The sequence below is a fragment of the Glycine max genome, chromosome 20 (genome assembly GCF_000004515.6).
Source record: "Glycine max cultivar Williams 82 chromosome 20, Glycine_max_v4.0, whole genome shotgun sequence".
Taxonomy (NCBI): Eukaryota; Viridiplantae; Streptophyta; class Magnoliopsida; order Fabales; family Fabaceae; genus Glycine; species Glycine max.
In genome coordinates, this window is record NC_038256.2 from 42,883,851 (window position 1) to 42,901,084 (window position 17,234).

The 17,234-nt window shown below is 35.4% G+C and overlaps 2 protein-coding genes across 7 annotated transcripts; both read left to right on the forward strand.

Annotated features, from left to right (window-relative positions):
* Positions 1-2,882: 2,882 nt before the first annotated feature.
* On the forward strand, positions 2,883-12,933 carry LOC100790929 (uncharacterized). 6 transcript variants are annotated; one of them, XR_001386965.3, is made up of 15 exons: positions 2,888-3,586; positions 5,736-5,822; positions 6,039-6,142; positions 6,316-6,366; positions 6,782-6,953; positions 7,083-7,403; positions 7,921-8,124; positions 8,223-8,708; positions 8,818-9,027; positions 9,462-9,650; positions 9,958-10,130; positions 10,455-10,607; positions 10,712-10,793; positions 10,866-11,523; positions 12,182-12,933. XR_001386965.3 is itself a non-coding variant. In XM_006606236.3 (15 exons), exons 3-15 carry the CDS (start codon positions 5,748-5,750, stop codon positions 11,253-11,255), a joined length of 2,610 nt encoding a protein of 869 aa, XP_006606299.1. In that variant the 5' UTR covers positions 3,460-3,586; positions 4,122-4,191; positions 5,736-5,747; the 3' UTR covers positions 11,256-11,764. The 6 variants fall into 6 exon arrangements, 3 of the variants coding, with proteins under 3 accessions (XP_006606297.1, XP_003555467.1, XP_006606299.1); XR_420392.4 differs by having other exon boundaries at positions 12,188-12,933; XM_006606236.3 differs by lacking the exon at positions 12,182-12,933 and adding an exon at positions 4,122-4,191 and having other exon boundaries at positions 3,460-3,586; positions 10,866-11,764.
* Positions 12,934-13,289: 356 nt separating this feature from the next.
* Positions 13,290-16,955, forward strand: LOC100791460 (uncharacterized). Its single transcript, XM_006606238.4, has 5 exons — positions 13,290-13,574; positions 13,836-13,986; positions 15,158-16,238; positions 16,474-16,622; positions 16,711-16,955. Exons 2-5 carry the CDS (start codon positions 13,853-13,855, stop codon positions 16,817-16,819), a joined length of 1,473 nt encoding a protein of 490 aa, XP_006606301.1. The 5' UTR covers positions 13,290-13,574; positions 13,836-13,852; the 3' UTR covers positions 16,820-16,955.
* Positions 16,956-17,234: the final 279 nt, after the last annotated feature.

The window sequence follows — 17,234 nt, forward strand, 5'->3', positions numbered from 1 at the left end:
ACGGTTACAAGAGGATAGTTGGTCCGATATAATCTTAGAATTTGTTTCGAAGATAATATTGTGGAGTTGCATTGCTAAATCCATAGTAAACTCTTGTAGAAAGTCACATGCTTTCTTCATCAAGAATGCAAACGGTTTAAGGGATCCATCCTTAAGCGGGTGGAGAGGTATGAGCTAACCAGGTAAACTGAAGTGCTTCTGGTTTCTTCTTCTCCATATGCTCCAAAGAACAATAGTTATGCGAGTGATGGTGTTGGCTGGAAGTTGCTGCTGTAAGTCAAAAAAAAAAAAAAAAAACTCTTGAAAACCATCAACTGTAATAATCTTGTCGGCTATGTGATGATAAAGGTTAGCCTTCTGCCAGTGTTCCTTAGCTTTGTCACATGAAATAAAGAGATGTCATTCATTCTCAGGATCATTTTCATAGTAGCAACAAGAATAAGGACAAGTGACACCTTTGTTGATCAATCTTTGTCTCGTTGGCAAACATCCACGCAAAGCTCTCCAAAGGAAATGCTTGATTTTTGTGGGAGCTTCAAGTTTCCTAACAGCCACCCAGTTGCCATTCACCTTCAAATGCCTCAATTCCCAATCTACTTTCCATTATGTAATGATAGGATGTGTGCACTGAAAAAGTACCCGTGGGAGTAAATTTCCATGCCAATTGGTCTTGATCTTCTAGATTCACCAAAGGTGTTGAATGGATAGCAGCAATGTCGCAACATATTATATTTTCAAGTTTGTGATTCATGATCAATGAGATCAACAACTGTAATTTGTTGTATGCCATGTTGAGGAATCATGGAAATATAAGGGTTTGCGTTTGATTTCAGCAAGGTTCTTTCCAAACATTTATAGAATGAACATCACCAACTATAATATGTTGGCATCCAAAACATAACTTGCTTACAACAACCCATGAAGCATGGATACTAAACCAAACATAACTTGGATTATGGCCTAAGTTGGCATCCAAAAAATTCCCATTTGAAAAATATTTAGCTTTGAAGACTTGGAAAACAATAGTATCTTAGTTGGATAAAAATCTGCCACCTTGCTTCTCTAGTCGCTTCCCTAGCATAGCAAGATTAAAAACATGAAGATGCCGGAAATCCATACCTCCAAATTCCTTTTTCATGGATAGCTTATCCCAATTTAACCTATTGATTTTTTCCTTGATTGCCTATTCGAGTCCCACCAAAAATTGTTCATCATCTTCTGTAGTTCATCCTCAAGAGTTGAAGGAAGAAGGAACACACTCATACAGTACGTAGGGATAGTTTGAGCTACAGATTTGACGAGAATTTCTTTTCCAGCCTTAGAAAGATGCTTTGAAAACCAATGGTTGATGCACCTGGAAAGTCTATCTTTGATGAAACCAAAAACTTTCTTTTTCTTTCTGCCTATGATGAATGGAAGGCCAAGGTATCCACCTGTACCCATACTTTCAGTGACTCCCAGATGAGATGAAATGGATAGTCTCATATTGTGATTTGTATTTGAGCTGAAAAAATATCTAATTTCTGGAGATTTATTAATTTTCCAGAAGCCTTGCTATAGGAATCTAGGATATTTTTCATAATGTTTGCCTCTGTTTCTTCTACTTGCAAAAAAGAAAACAACTGATAGCAAATAACAGTTGTGTGAGGATAGGGGATTCTTTACACACTTTAATCCCATGAATGTCCCCTGTACTCTCATATTTCTAATAAGTGCTGAAAGGCTTTATGAGCAATACCGCAACTCCATTTACATCTATGTTTTATTAATTTATCAAACAAACGCATTTCAACTGAACATATTTAGTGTTAAAAAAAAAAACTCAAACATATTTAAATCAACAACAAAAATGTACTAGTTGATTTAAATGATTTTGGACTCTTTTTCCTTAAATAAGATCTTGAGTTCAATCATTATGAATAGAAAAAATCTTCCTAACATGATAAGTTTCACTAAAGATTAATCAGATTTACTGATAAAGATTAATTAATAAAATGAATAGATAGTTCACATTAATATCATGATATAAATTTTTTTAACAAAAAATGTAGATATTGAGAGTGGTTTCACAAAATTAAAAAATTTACATATAATTAACCATGTATGATAATTAATAATATTATTATTAATCACTTGTGAGAGAAAATGAACTATATTTATAATAATGTAAATTACGTGTGATGATAAATAACCTCATGACATTATTAATTATCTATGAAACAAAATTAATTCCTATTAAACTTTTCAATAACCTCACGAGTCTAATAATCATAGAGAAATGTTATGAGCACGCTCTCATACATGCTTTTGATCGTATGTTCTTTTATTTCTTAAAATATATTTAAACTAAAAGTTATAAAATTTAGTTCATCTCATGTTTTAATCAATCTTTATTGATTTTGTATTTTTAATAAATTTCAATATAAAAAAACAAGGAAGTGTCTTAAAAAAATATATTCCTATTGCTCCCTTAATTATATGTAGATAACGATAAAGATAACATTCATTTACTTTTAAGTTTTAACTATTTATCATACAAAATTAATCATATTTATTCATAAATCATATTGCGCAAAATGAATGCCAAATGCAAAACATCCAACTGTACATTATTTTTTGTTTTCCATTAAAATAAAATATGTAACAATTATAATGGTGCTATCCATTTGCAATTTGATCAAATCAAACATACTGTTAAATTTAAGCAAGCTTCTTAACCTTTTTTTTCTTTCTTAATTTACATAAACAACAAAGCTTACACATTAAGTTTATCCTATGCAACACAAGTTAGTTACAATGAAGTTATTATTATTATTATATGGTCAAGGCATTATTTTATTATCAAGAAGGAATGTAGAGAGAAAAAAGACAATGGAAAGAGTGACATAAGAAGGTTGACAAAGTGAGCGCAAAGCCAAAAACAAAAATGTGAAAATGGTAACACTCCGAACGTTAATAACACCATCATATCACCAATGCCTACTCTTTCTCCCTCACTCCTTCTCTTCTACAAATTGCCATAAATAAAATCTCGCGGCAAAATCTTTTTCTCTCATTCATTGATTTTCCGATGGGATTGTCGCGCAACGTGGCTTCGCAGCCGGAGATCGACGACGCCGGCGGGGACATTGGATTCGGTGCGATCCGCGGCGGATTCCCCTTCAAGCGGAACCCTGGCCACCACCGCCACCGCGCCTCCTTCGATCGGCAATTGCCGCGCTCCAACAACAGCAGCAGCAGCAGCAGCAGCAACAACAACAACATTAGCATCCGATCTCACCTCCACAAGCGCAAGGGCTTGTTGCTGTGGCTCTTCCCGTTCCCCAAGTCCAAGTCCGGATTCTACGCTTTCATCATCGTCGTGGTCTTCCTCTTCGCCCTCGCCTCCATGGTCTTGCAGAGCTCCATCACCTCCGTCTTCCGCCAGAGTGCCGATAGCGCCAGGTACATCAGCGGAGGAATCCGCTTCGGCTCCGCGCTCCGCTTCGTCCCCGGGAGGATTTCGCAGAGGTTCCTCTCTGGCGATGGACTCGATCCGGTTCGCTCCCAGCCCAGAATTGGCGTCCGCGCGCCAAGGATAGCTCTCGTGAGTTCTCGTTCCCTCATTCATTGTGTTACTGATGAATGGATTTAGTTGTTTTGTTATGATCTTGGTAAATTATTGAGGTTAGATGTTTAGTTAATAATGCGAGATAAATGCAGTGTGTTTTATTTGAAGGATCCGTTTCAATTGTGAAAGGAGAACCGTGCAATGATTGTGTTTGTTTGTTTCTTGCAATGTTGTTTAGTCAATGCAGTGAAGGCTTTTTTACTGTTAGTTATGACTTATGACAATGCCAAGGCGTTCTTAATTGTTTTAACGGGATTCTGTTTGATTAGTTGATTGTAGGATATTTCTTATTATGGAGGCATTTTTGTTATGACGGGAGAATTTTGCATTTCATTCCCAATTACCAAATTCTGGACTCTTTGTTGGTCCTTGAGCTTAAGTAACTTGTTCTTTTCCCAAGGTTTTTAGATAAAATTCTCCCTTTTGATTAAGGCTAAGTTGAACGGAATGTCAATAATCTTGAAATATCTATGGTGGCTTAGATGCATTCCTGATCTGATTTTTGCTTCAGAAGTTTACCGTCAGGAAATAACAGACTGCACCAGGCCAGAGTGAACTCCCCCTGGACTGCATGTATTAAGGTTATTTTTTGTATGTTATACCTTAAATAAATTTAAAATGCTATTTTTACATTGTATAAGAAAAAGGTGAGTAGCCAATGGTTGGGGGAAATCAGTACTTTTGGCATTTCCCCCCACCTGATTCCTATAGTATGAATAAAGATCGCATGAATTCTTGGTGCAGCAATGCATGCACAAATGAAATTCTTAGAATTTGAACTTAGGATCTAACTGAACTCCACAAAATCGGCTTACATAATGGACAAAAATTCTACACCCTTTAATTTCCATATAGCTTATTATTAGAATTTATCATTTCATAGTTGCTACACTTATTGTTTGGAACTTTTTATGTAAATCTAAATGTTTGACAAAGTTTTTTTTTTTTTTGGAACGCAAAAATATATATATATATTGATTAGAAAAGTACCAGAGGTACTATGAGATACAAGTAGCTAGTCTGAAAACAGAAAACAAACAACCACCCTACAAAAACAACACCCTACTAGGGGTCACACTAGCTAAAAGCTAGAGACATTCCTGAAGACCAGCAGTGGAAATGAGTCTTGAAATCTTTTTCCAAACCCCTCAGCCAAGTCCATAAAAGGAATAAGATACTATCTGTCAACTTAGAGATGTCAAAGGATTGATTGTGGAATATCATATCATTCCTGAGTCTCCAAATTGAGATTGTAGCTGCTACCCACCACATTTTCCATCTATTGATAGAAGCCTTTGAAACTGCTAAAGAATAGTGTTGGAGGAAGTTATCTATAGGCCTGCAGTGGATAACCTTGAGATTGGAGGAAGTTATCTATAGAAACTGCTAAATGTTTGACAAAGTAGTGAGGGCTTACTTCACTGAATTGGTGGTCCTTGTAAATTTGTAATATAGCATGCTACAAACTCCTAATTCTAAGTTATTAAAATAGGGTGATTACAAAAGTAATGGAGGATAAAGAAACTCTGTTCTTCTACTGACATTGGATAGGCATGTCTACTTCTATGTAGTAATTCCCAAGCAGAAGTGCAAAATTTATCCAGTTTTCTTAATTTCATATGGATCATGCATTTGCTATGCAAATCTTTTAGCCTCTCTGCTATTCAAACAAAAAAGAGATGAAAGTCATGAAACCATACAAGTTACAACTTGTACTTTGAGCAAGAATCCCTGTCTAAGAACTTTGATAATTAACTTCATGATTATGGGCTGTTTCTTTGGTTTTGAGTAACGAGCATTGCCTCAAAGAAGAGATTCTTAGCTTTTCAACAGCATATGTGGAATAGCAATATTTCTTGTTTGTGGCCCTGAACTCAACCTTGTAGCCCTTGGGCCAAAAAGGTTGACCCAAGAGGTGTGGCTAGTCATTTGGGCCTCATATTTTTTTTAAAAAGGAAAAAAAGAAGAGCTGATTATATTAACTTCTGTGCACTTAATTGGGTTCTCACTCATCAAATATCTCATAATTCAATCAGCATAGTATCCTGCATGGAAAACATCTTGTTAAATTTTGTTACGATTACATGCTCTTAATATGTTTATCTGTGCTTTTTTCGCCTCTCAGATATTAGGGCACATGACGATAGATCCCCAGTCATTGATGTTGGTTACTGTGATTTGGAATCTACAGAAGTTGGGTTATGTTTTTAAGGTACATCATTTGGATTTTTTGTTAGATATTATCTGCTTCATAGATTCTGATAATGATTTATTCAAAACCTAGGCCTGAGATTACAATAATTTATACTTGAATCATTGTCAAAATGAGTTACCTCTAATTGATGATGTAGCTTGTTAATTTATGTTTGATTTTGTAATGAAGTATAAATTTTTGAGAGGTCATACATTTCCCCATGTCTATTAACAGATATTTGCAGTAGGGCATGGGAAGGCCCGCTCAATATGGGAAAACATAGGTGGCAGAATCTGTCCTTTGAGTACAGAGCATCAAGGCCTGATCGATTGGTCAATGTATGTGTCTTTTACTAACTTTACTTTAATGTTTGATGCCAGGGGTTTAAGTTTGGGTTACCTATATGTCAGTTTTAATGCTTTAACATTTTTTTTCAGTACTGTGTAATTTCTTGTTGTAATTTGATAAGTGTTTAACTTATCTCCCCCTTTTCCTTTTGATTTCTCAACAGTTTTGAAGGTATCATTGTTGACTCCTTAGAAGCAAAAGTAGCCATTTCAAGGTTTGTGTTATCTAAATTGCAAAGTGTTTACTTCTGAACTGCTTTCTTTTTTTTTTTTTTTTTTGGGGGGGGGGGGGGGGGGGGGTGGTCCAATTTGGTCAAGTTGAATCAACATTGCTATTCTTTGGGTGTTTTCCAAAACAAAATTAATCATGTTACCTACTTTGTTTGTAAGTACTTGAAAAACTATCCTATGAACTGAAGATCACTTTGATAGATTGGGTTAACAATTAAATTTATGGACATGTATTCTATCATTATTGTCTTCATGTCTTGGAAGGTTATTTGATGTTTAGACAGAATCCAAGGCAGTGAGCATTCTGTGGCCTCTCTCTGTCCTTTTTCTTTAGTTATAGGAGATGTGTCTTCTTTGAAGTTTTAGATGCTATGATTAGTGAGTTTTATATTTTTGCAGCGTTATGCAGGAGCCTTTTTGTTCAGTACCATTGATATGGATTATTCAAGAAGATAGCCTTTCAAGTCGCCTTCCAGTTTATGAGCAAATGGGTTGGGAGCATATTGTTTCTCATTGGAGAAGTGCTTTTAGCAGAGCCAGTGTTGTTGTGTTTCCAGATTTTACTTATCCGGTAAAGATGCTGTAACATATGCTCAAAGATACAAACATGACAGTATTAGAATAATAGAATCTGTTCTCTATTAGGCTTGCCAAAAATGTTTTGATGCTATTGCTCATTTTTTATTTTTTCCTGTATCAGATGTTATATAGTGAGCTTGACACTGGAAACTTCTTTGTGATTCCTGGATCACCAGTAGATGTGTGGGCTGCAGAAAGCTATCATAAGACCCATGCAAAGGAGCAGCTAAGAGAACTTAGTGGATTTGGTAAAAATGATATGCTGGTTCTAGTTGTTGGGAGCTCAGTCTTCTTTGATGACCTATCTTGGGACTATGCTGTTGCAATGCATTCTGTAGGGCCTCTGCTGACAAGATATGCAAGGAGGAATGATGCAACTGACTCATTTAAATTTGTTTTCTTATGTGGCAATTCTACTGATGGTTATGATGATGCTTTACAGGTAGTCTTTCCTTTTAAGGTCTACATGTGTTATCTTGATGACTTGATGCCGACGAATATAAGACATTAGACTGCTCATCATTTAAGCAATTAGTGTATGTTTTAATCATCTCTAACTCTAAGAAGTTACTTTAGTTGAGTATTTACTTTAAATGATTTGCACTGTTCAGGAGAAATATTTATAAAAAAATTATGAAAACAATTATAGAATTATATCTTAGGAAATTACTTTGCTGTCAAATTAGGTTTTAATGGGTAACTACTTCACAGTATTTGCACAGGTTGATGTTATTGTTGGAATTTACTTGTCTAATAAAAGAATACATGAAACCAAAATTGAGCACTGTGATGTAAATTTGATACTGAAGAAATAGAAATAGAAATCTTGAAGATGAGCTCTCTGAATATATTTGTGGCAATGCTCTGTTTTATTATGTTTGACTTATCTTTAGTGACGATATCTCAGCTTGAATATATTGTCTTTGAATTGTTTACTGATTTATTAGCTGTCTATGTAGGGAGTTGCTTCACGTATGGGACTTCGTCAGGGTTCCATAAGGCACTATGGCTTGAATGGTGATGTGAATAGTGTGTTACTAATGGCTGATATCATCCTATATGGTTCTGCTCAAGAGGTGCAGGGTTTTCCTCCATTATTAATCAGAGCAATGACATTTGAAATTCCTGTCGTTGTACCTGATTTTTCAGTGTTAAAAAAATATGTAAGTTTGTTCTAGTTTTTCCTTTTCATCATTTATTGATTTCTGAAACCATAACTACTACTTTCCTTCATTTTCATTGAGCTTTTCTCAACTCACAGATTGTGGATGGAGTTCACGGGATATTTTTTTCTAAACACAATCCTGAAGCTTTGATGAATGCTTTTTCACTTTTGCTTTCAAATGGAAGACTTTCTAAATTTGCTCAAGCAATTGCATCATCTGGAAGACAACTAGCTAAAAATGTACTAGCTCTGGATTGCATAACTGGTTATGCAAGGCTTCTGGAGAATGTACTCAATTTTCCCTCAGATGCTTTACTGCCTGGTGCTGTTTCTCAGATTCAACAGGGGTCATGGGAATGGAATTTATTCCAGAATGAAATAGACTTGTCAAAGATAGATTCCAATAGAAAAGTTTCCATTGTTTATGCTGTTGAGCATGAGTTGGCAAGTCTTAATTATTCAACAAGCATTGTTGAGAATGGAACAGAGGTTCCACTGCAAGATGAACTAACCCAATTGGATTTGGATACTTTGAGAGAAATTGAAATATCTGAAGAGAATGAAATGTTTGAAGTGGAAGAGGTATGGTCTAGTCTTTCTTATCAACTGTCTCTGTTTCATCTGTTAGCAATTCATGGTCAGTTTATTTTAGAGACAGCTGATTCCATAAAGTCATTTCTTTCTGTTGTAGGCTGAAGAGAGAATGGAGAAAGGTGTTAGTGTATGGGATGATATATATCGTAATGCTAGAAAATCTGAGAAACTGAAGTTTGAAGTCAATGAGAGGGATGAAGGGGAGCTTGAGAGAACAGGACAATCTGTGTGCATTTATGAGATATACAATGGTGCAGGAGTGTGGCCATTTTTACACCATGGTTCTCTCTATCGTGGGTTAAGCCTTGTGAGTATCTTTGTCCATAGTTAAGATGCTTGATCTCTTGTTCTCCTTTAGCCTTTTTTTCTCTTTCCTCGTTTTCTATTTATTTCTTTCTAGTTCAATATGATATTTTGATCTATTTATTGTAATACTCTCTAGATACCATTTTTAAATATTTCAAATTTAGAGTATTTTCCCTTACGAAGCAAGAGAAAAAAAACTTAAATATATTTTAGTCTCTCAAATGTAATATGTCCTTTTTAGTCTTGAATTAAAATTTGTATTTTTTAATCCTTTAAATTCGTGAAATAATTTTTTTAGATAATTTTTGCTCTATTTTTCTTGGGATGACCACTTGCTTGAATTTAACGAAAAAGGTTTTGTTTTGTGTCTTGTGTAAATCTATTGGAAATAAGTTGACCTTTTTTTCTGATAATAATGAATATTATTTCTGGCAGTCTAGAAGAGCGCAGAGACAAACTTCTGATGATGTGGATGCAGTTGGTCGCTTGCCTCTTTTGAATGACACATATTATCGGGACATTCTCTGTGAAATGGGAGGAATGTTTGCAATTGCAAATAGGGTGGATAGCATTCACAGGAGGCCTTGGATTGGGTTTCAATCATGGCGTGCTGCTGGTAGGAAGGTATTCCTTTTGTTTTGTTTGCAAAGTTTTTCTTATATGAAGTATAATAAACCTTTGTGAATATGAAAATCCAAGCTAAATAGCTTTCACAATTTAAAAAATCTCTTAAGTTAGCCTTGAGTTTAATTAACAAAACTAATATACCTTTTATTTTAGGTTATGCATCAATTGATGCAAGTATGAAGTTTTCTTTGGAAAAAGTTGTGTCTTGTTTTCTTTTTTGTTTCATATATATGTAGCTTTTCAATGTATGGAAAATTATTTTTGAAATAATTGCTTGATTGATGCACATCTTTTGTTAACGCAGGTAGCATTGTCAGCGAAAGCCGAAAATGTCCTGGAAGAGACAATGCAAGAGAATTTTAGAGGAGATGTAATATACTTTTGGGGACGTTTGGACATGGATCAGAGTGCCATAAGAAACCACAATGCAATTTCTTTTTGGTACATGTGTGACATCTTAAATGGAGGCAACTGCAGGTATATAATGAGGAATATAACATTATACATTCATTTTGTTCATTGCTGTATTTCAGCATCTTAAGAATTCCAAGCATCCCACCTCCTTCCCTGATCTTTCCTAAAGTTGCATCTAGTGTTATTTGCACTACCTACAGAATAAAATGTTTAGAATCACTTGGTTTTTTTAATTTGGTATGACAGCCCATTTGAAAAATATGAAACTTCCTCTAAAAGAAATATGTTTGGAGGTTCAGAACTGGAATTTCTAGAAGTTGGACTTTGGAGTTTGGATATTGTAATGTGTTTCAAACTCGACTGATATTATGCTTCCAATTGCATCAGAATTGTTTTTCAAGATGGCTTCCGCCAGATGTATGCATTGCCCCCCCATGCGGAAGCACTGCCCCCCATGCCGGAAGATGGTGGTTATTGGTCAGCACTGCACAGCTGGGTGATGCCAACCTCTTCTTTCTTGGAGTTCATAATGTTCTCTCGGTAATTAATGAATCCTTGTTAGCTTTCATAACAGTAGGTTAATTAAAGGTACTTTCTTGATGTGAATGTGACTAGAAACCTGAAATGTTGTCAATTGAATGCAGGATGTTTGTTGATTCCATTGATGCTAAGCACAGAGACTCCACTAAATACAGCCTGTGCTTGTTAGGCTCTTCAGAGATTGAGGTAATTTGTTTGCATTTGCTTTCAAGGTTTCTTAATTTATTTATATTTCTTACTTCTGTTCTTTCTATGCAGAAGAAGCACTGCTACTGTCGCATGTTGGAACTTCTCATCAATGTATGGGCTTATCATAGTGCACGAAAGATGGTATATATAAATCCTAACACTGGTTCTATGGAAGAGCAGCACCCTATTGAACAACGGAAAGGTTTTATGTGGTCAAAATACTTCAATTTTTCATTGTTGAAAAGTATGGACGAAGATCTGGCCGAGGCTGCAGATGATGGTGACCATCCAAGGGAAATGTGGTTGTGGCCAATGACAGGGGAGGTACACTGGCAAGGGATTTATGAAAGGGAGAGGGAAGAAAGGTACAGGCTAAAAATGGATAAAAAAAGAAAAACAAAAGAAAAACTATTTGAAAGAATGAAGTATGGTTACAAGCAGAAATCACTTGGACGATAAGACTTGAAATTTAGTCAAACGCTTTGCGATCCCATTTTCGCTTCAGTCGGGAAAATTGCCTGGCAAATTGGAGAGGCCTAGATTCTAACATTGGCACAGATCATAGAGACAGTATTGTTTCTTTCTTCATTAACTGAATACGTATACTCAATCCTCAGTCGCAGAAAAGGGCGAGACAGAGAGCAAAGGAGTTTCCCATCTTCTGCTGTTCATTAATTTCACGGCCTTTTTTCATTCATGGTCAATTATTGCAGCACAGAAGACACAGGTAGTTCCACTTAGAAGTGTACTCATAGTCTATGGAAATGCATTCATCAATTACATTTGATTTAGCTTAAATTTTTATTCTTTCATTATTGTATATTTGGTAAAAAAATTAGTGGCAATTTTGAGTAGAATAATGGCTGGTTTTTACGTGAATAGTTTCTGTATTATAATTGTTGCTGCGCTACTGCTGTTATTTTCAGTAGAAAGCAAAGAGCTAGTAAAATATAAACATTCCGCTGGTTGATTTTTACTCTTATAATAACTATGTTAAGACTAATCTGCCTATACAGTTGTCAAAATTATATTCTTACATATTATAATATCTTAATTTAAGTGAAAAACTATTTTGAGTTTTATATTAGAACTGTTCAGTTAATTTTGGCATGATTTGTGGTTAAACAGACTTTAATATTTGCAAGTCATGTAACAAATCTAAGCGTTAATTTTTTTAGGCTCCCAATTTTAAGGATTTGAAATGAAAGTTGGAATGTGTAGTCTATTGTGGGAGAGCCAATTAAGTCTCCCACGATGGGAAAGAAATTGTAGCCCTAGAAAGTTTGTGTAGTGTTGGATTATCATAGACTTGTCCACACCAGATTTATATATATATATATATATATATATATATATATATATATTTTAAAAGAGATCCCCTTTAGTCGCAGGTTCGATCTGTCTCCTCCTTGACGGTGCTGTCCCACTCCTTCTTGTTGGCTCCATCCTGATGATCCTCACCGGCACTGCCGTTGTCTAGCTCTGCAACCACTTCTATGTCCTTGATAATAACTTGCAGATCTGAATTAACCTCTGTTGATGTATATTGTCTCATATTTGTTCGTGTATGAGTTCTTGATTTGTAGATCAGTCATACCGTGACAGAGAGATTGGTGGTGCGAACTCGGACAACCACTAACAGAGCATTAGTCTTGCGATGGTATAAACGAAGGCAGAGTACGTCTGCAACGACAGAAGCCATTGTCGGTGAGACGTGTGCAGTGGCATCACTATCAGTGGTGGTTGTGTGATCGCCGCCGTCGCGGAAGTTGTTGTTAGTGGTGAAGAGGCTGTCCAATCTCGAGGCCATGTCGTCGTTGTCATCGTCATCGGCGGCAGAGGGAGAGGAGTGGGTGTGATGGCAACGGTGGAGGAGGAAGGCGGCGGCGACGACGGTAAGGAGAAGAAACGGAGACAATAAAAGGGAGACTAGAAGAGGAAATGTTTTTTTTACAAAAATCCATTGTAGGCAAATCTACGGTGGAATTACTCTTATCTTAAAAAAAGAAATTCTCTTATAGATCACCTTTGTTCGCAGGGGACTTAAAAAGCTCCGCGCGTTAAGTTGCTTCATGAAAGTTCTTACCTACAAGGCTACAATTATCCAATTGAGGATTTAAATTTAGTTTCTGTAAAAGTGGTGCGTGGTTACTTTACTTATGATTCCATTAGATAGTTGGATAATTGGAGTTTCATGTAAAATAATTTTTGCATTTCATAAAAAAAAAATTGTTTAAATATAGCTATTGTACTCAACTTTTTAATTTATAAGTAAATATTTTTCTTTCAAAATTACAGAACAGAAAGATGTCTAAGAGAGAGTATTTTTAATAATACATGGTTTAAGTTTTAAAAACTAACAATTAGATATTGATGCAAGTATTTATTTTTTAAAATAAAAAGTTTAAACATGGTATTTTTCTTCAAATAGAATGAATTTAATTTAAAACTAAAAAATACTCTTTTATAGTAGAAAATTTTCATTTATATCAAATTATCTATTAGAAGGTCCGATCTAGTTTCACTCTTACTTTAAAAATACGCATGGTCTAAAAACAAAAACTAACGAGTTTTTTTTTAAAAAAAAAATTATATATATATTCTCGTAATACATGGGATGTTGTAGTCCTGAAAGAAGCGACGCAAAAAGTTGAAAATAAAAAAATAGTCTCTCCCGCGCCCACACTTGGACCAATCGCTATCGTAATGGTATTGGTACGATGCGCTTCGCCTCTTCAATGTTGCGACTGAGGCCGTGAGAGGGTTTTGCCAACTCAAGTACTGTCCTCTATCTCTCTCTCTCTTTCTCTATTTCTTTTCGTTTCCCCAATTTCCATACATTTCTTCTTTCTTTATTTCGATTCTAATTATCTTTTACTGCTTATTAGTACCATTTTATTATTCTTACAATTCCACGAAACTACAGCAAAATCTCTTTTATTTCATTTTCTCCAAACCCATCAATTTCTGGGTTATGTACCACTGGAATTGAATTTTGCTTAGTCATGATATTTTTGAGTTGACTATTACTACTCGCAGGTTGAGATTCTACAAACATGATGCACTCTGTAAAGGGTGGCTGGGGGCAGACGTTTGCGCTTGCTAAACACAATGAATCCGAAGGGAGAAAGACTCGGATTCGCCGCTCAAAGCAGGAAAGGAAGGCAATGGTTGAATCCTTTATAAAGAAGTAATTGCATATTAGTTTTTCTTGATCCTATTGACCTTTGTTCCTGCTTGTGTTTTACAGATTATTGAATTTGATTGTTTAATGATTTTATCCATACCGTCCTGTTAGGAATGGTTTTTGGAGGATGTGTTTGATTTTTACCAATTTCTTTTGTCGTTGTTTCTTACTCTGCTACCTGTTATGATCAATGTATATGATGAACTAGAAGAGAGGTTCACTCATTTTGTCAAAACTAAGGGCAACGTGTTAGAGACATTGTGTTTTATTTAGGCTCTGTTTGGTTCAAAGGAAGAGAGGGGAGTGAATGAATTTTAATGGAAGGGGAGGAGAGGGGAGCGGAGTGATTTTGATTAAACATTTTGTTTGGTTAAGAGAAGGTGAGGGTTGTCTTGTTTAGTTCACAAGAGGAAGCTAGAGATTTTAGAAATGAATTTAGTTTTATACCCTTATAAATTTAGATTTCAAAACATAAGTAGTGATATTTTAGTCCATACATTTCAAGTGTCATAAATCCTCTCCTCTCCTCCAAATCCCCCAATATTGAAGGGGAGCAAAAGTCAGATGAGGAGGGATTTTGCTCCCTTCCATTTCCCCCCAAACACTGTGTTAAAGAAATTATTTGAAGGAATGGAATTTTCACCGGTACATACAACTTTTGAGCCTTTGAGGTACTTATGTAATTATTTATTTATCTATCTATCAATAATGCAAATGTGATCCAAGAAGCAATAAGGATGCTTATTATATTGATATTTAATGTTTAATTAATGCCAATATGAACATTTTGCAACATCTATTTTTGGCACCAGTTTAACGTGGGAGTACAAATTGATATTTGTTTCCTGTTCAATTTTACTAATAAAACTGATGCATGGATTTTTTTATGACTATTTTTACCTTTAATAAATGCCTATTTGGTAAACTTCTATTCACAGATAAGACCTTTTGTATTTGTGTATCCTTTCTGTTATTTGATATCATTCTACTACTAATTTTCTCTTCCACTATGCTTTTATATTACATGCTTCAAAAGGTTGAATGGTTGAACTATTTAGTATGCTCCTATTATTCTTTTTAGTTGTTGTAATTTAAGTCGAACTTTAGGGGTCTGTTTTGTTAATGATTTGTTAAATGCATCACTTGTGTTTACTGTCTATTTACTTGTCTCCAGGTACCAAGAGTTGAACAATGGAAACTTTCCATCACTTAATCTTACACATAAAGAAGTTGGTGGCTCTTTCTACACAGTACGGGAGATTGTACGTGATATAATTCAAGAAAATAGAGTATTGGGTCCTGCTAAGTTCACTCTAGAGGAGCTAAACACTGATCAATTTTTTGAACAAAATCCACTGGGTTCAATTGCCAGAGATCCTCAACCTTTTTTGGCTGCATCTTTAATTGAAAACCATTGTGAGCTTGACAAACTTCAGGACACAAACAGCAAGATGATTTCCGTTTCTGATGTGTCTTATACCGAAGCTGTGCACCAGCAGGTGGTTGACAAAGGGGATGTCATAAGTGTTGGCCATGTAGACGTGACAAACAAGGAATCCATTGAAGCAGCTGTTGTTGTTGATGGGTGTGATACTGGAGATGAGCATCCAATGTTTGACAAAGGGCAAACCATGAATGTTAGCCAGGTAGATGTGACGAACAATGAATCTGTTGAAACTGCTGTCTTTTCTGGAGGGTGTTGTTCTGGAACCGAGCACAAAATTGTTGACAGAGGGCATGTCTTAAATGGTAGCCAGGTGAATATGATAAACGAGGAATCCAATGAAACTGTTATTCCTGAGATGCAGGTAGGTGATCCTTTGGCACTCAATCAGAATGCTGAACAAGAGTTGGCAGTTGCCACAACACCAATGGCTAAAGTAACTGCTGTGACAGAAGACTTGGTAGTAGAGACATTTCCATTAAACTCTGTTTCTGGGACTACTGATCTGGGAGGGTTGGGGGACTCAAGTAATTCACCAGAAAATGATATAAAAAAGTTGAAATTGAAACAATGCGAGAAATTTGAGTATGCCCCTGGAAATCAAATATTAGAGGACTCCTCTAATGCTGGGCTTGATAAGGAGGAGAATGTACAGGATATGTTAGAAGAAAGCTCCAATCATTCTACCCGCAAAGAACTTTTTGATCATCATGAATTTGAAGATCGCAGTGATTCTCAAGTTAGAGCATATAATCAAAATATCATAACCTTCAAAACCATCAGCCAAAGCCAGATGATAGATGGAGTTAAGGTTATATTTTACTATCTGTACTTTTATCTCAACATTTTCTAAAATTGTCACAACTACTTTGAATGTATCAATTTTTTGTTTTCTTTTTCTTCATCCTCAGCTACTGGATTAATTGGTTTGCATTTTCTCTGGAAAGATAAGACTTGTGGAACTCAAATAATAAACAACAGTTAGTAACTTTCTGATAGTTATTTGAGGATAAATTTCCTTGTAACATTTAAATGTATTGTTGCAGACAAGCACTCAAACCAATAACCTCAGCAAGACTTGTAAACCTTCAGAGGAAGATGGTAGCCTGCTAAAAGCTGATAAACATAGAGTTGATGATCAACTTGGTGGCAACTCTCAAAGAAGAAGCAACACAACTGTGGATAGGATCAATCTGTAAGTATATCTAAAATGACTTGATCTCAAATGATGTGCAGATTTCGTATTCCATTTTAATTGGCCCTTTCTTTGGTTTTCACTGCAGAGAATCCTGGGATGGAGCAGCTAAGAATTCTGCAAAGCAAGAACCTAACCCTCTTTTAGCTGTTTTGAAAGTTTTTGTTGATGCTTTTGTGAAATTTTGGTCAGGGTGAAGATATTAATGTTTGTTTCTTTCTCTTCTGTTGTGTTGTCTATGTATGGTGATGGTGGAGTTGATTTTTTGTACCTAACAGAATAATTTTGATTTAGCCTTGATCATTTAATGAGCTCGTCATTTTCCTTTATAAATTACCACGATCTTGTTTTCGTAGTTGATCCTGTTGTGTGGCATAATCATGCAAGTTCAGTTGTGTTTAGTAGATGGGATGCAGTCTCAGTTGTTTAGCTGCAATCTGTTTCTTATTGGAAATTAGAAAACATAATCTAGCGGGAGAATCTCTCTTTTAATGTTCACATTCTCAATATCCTATCTCAACAAATTTGGAAGTCGATTGCATACATTATCTCAGTTGTTTTTTCTTTCTCTAAATTATATTCCAATAATTGGTGAGACAATGTACCTTGGAA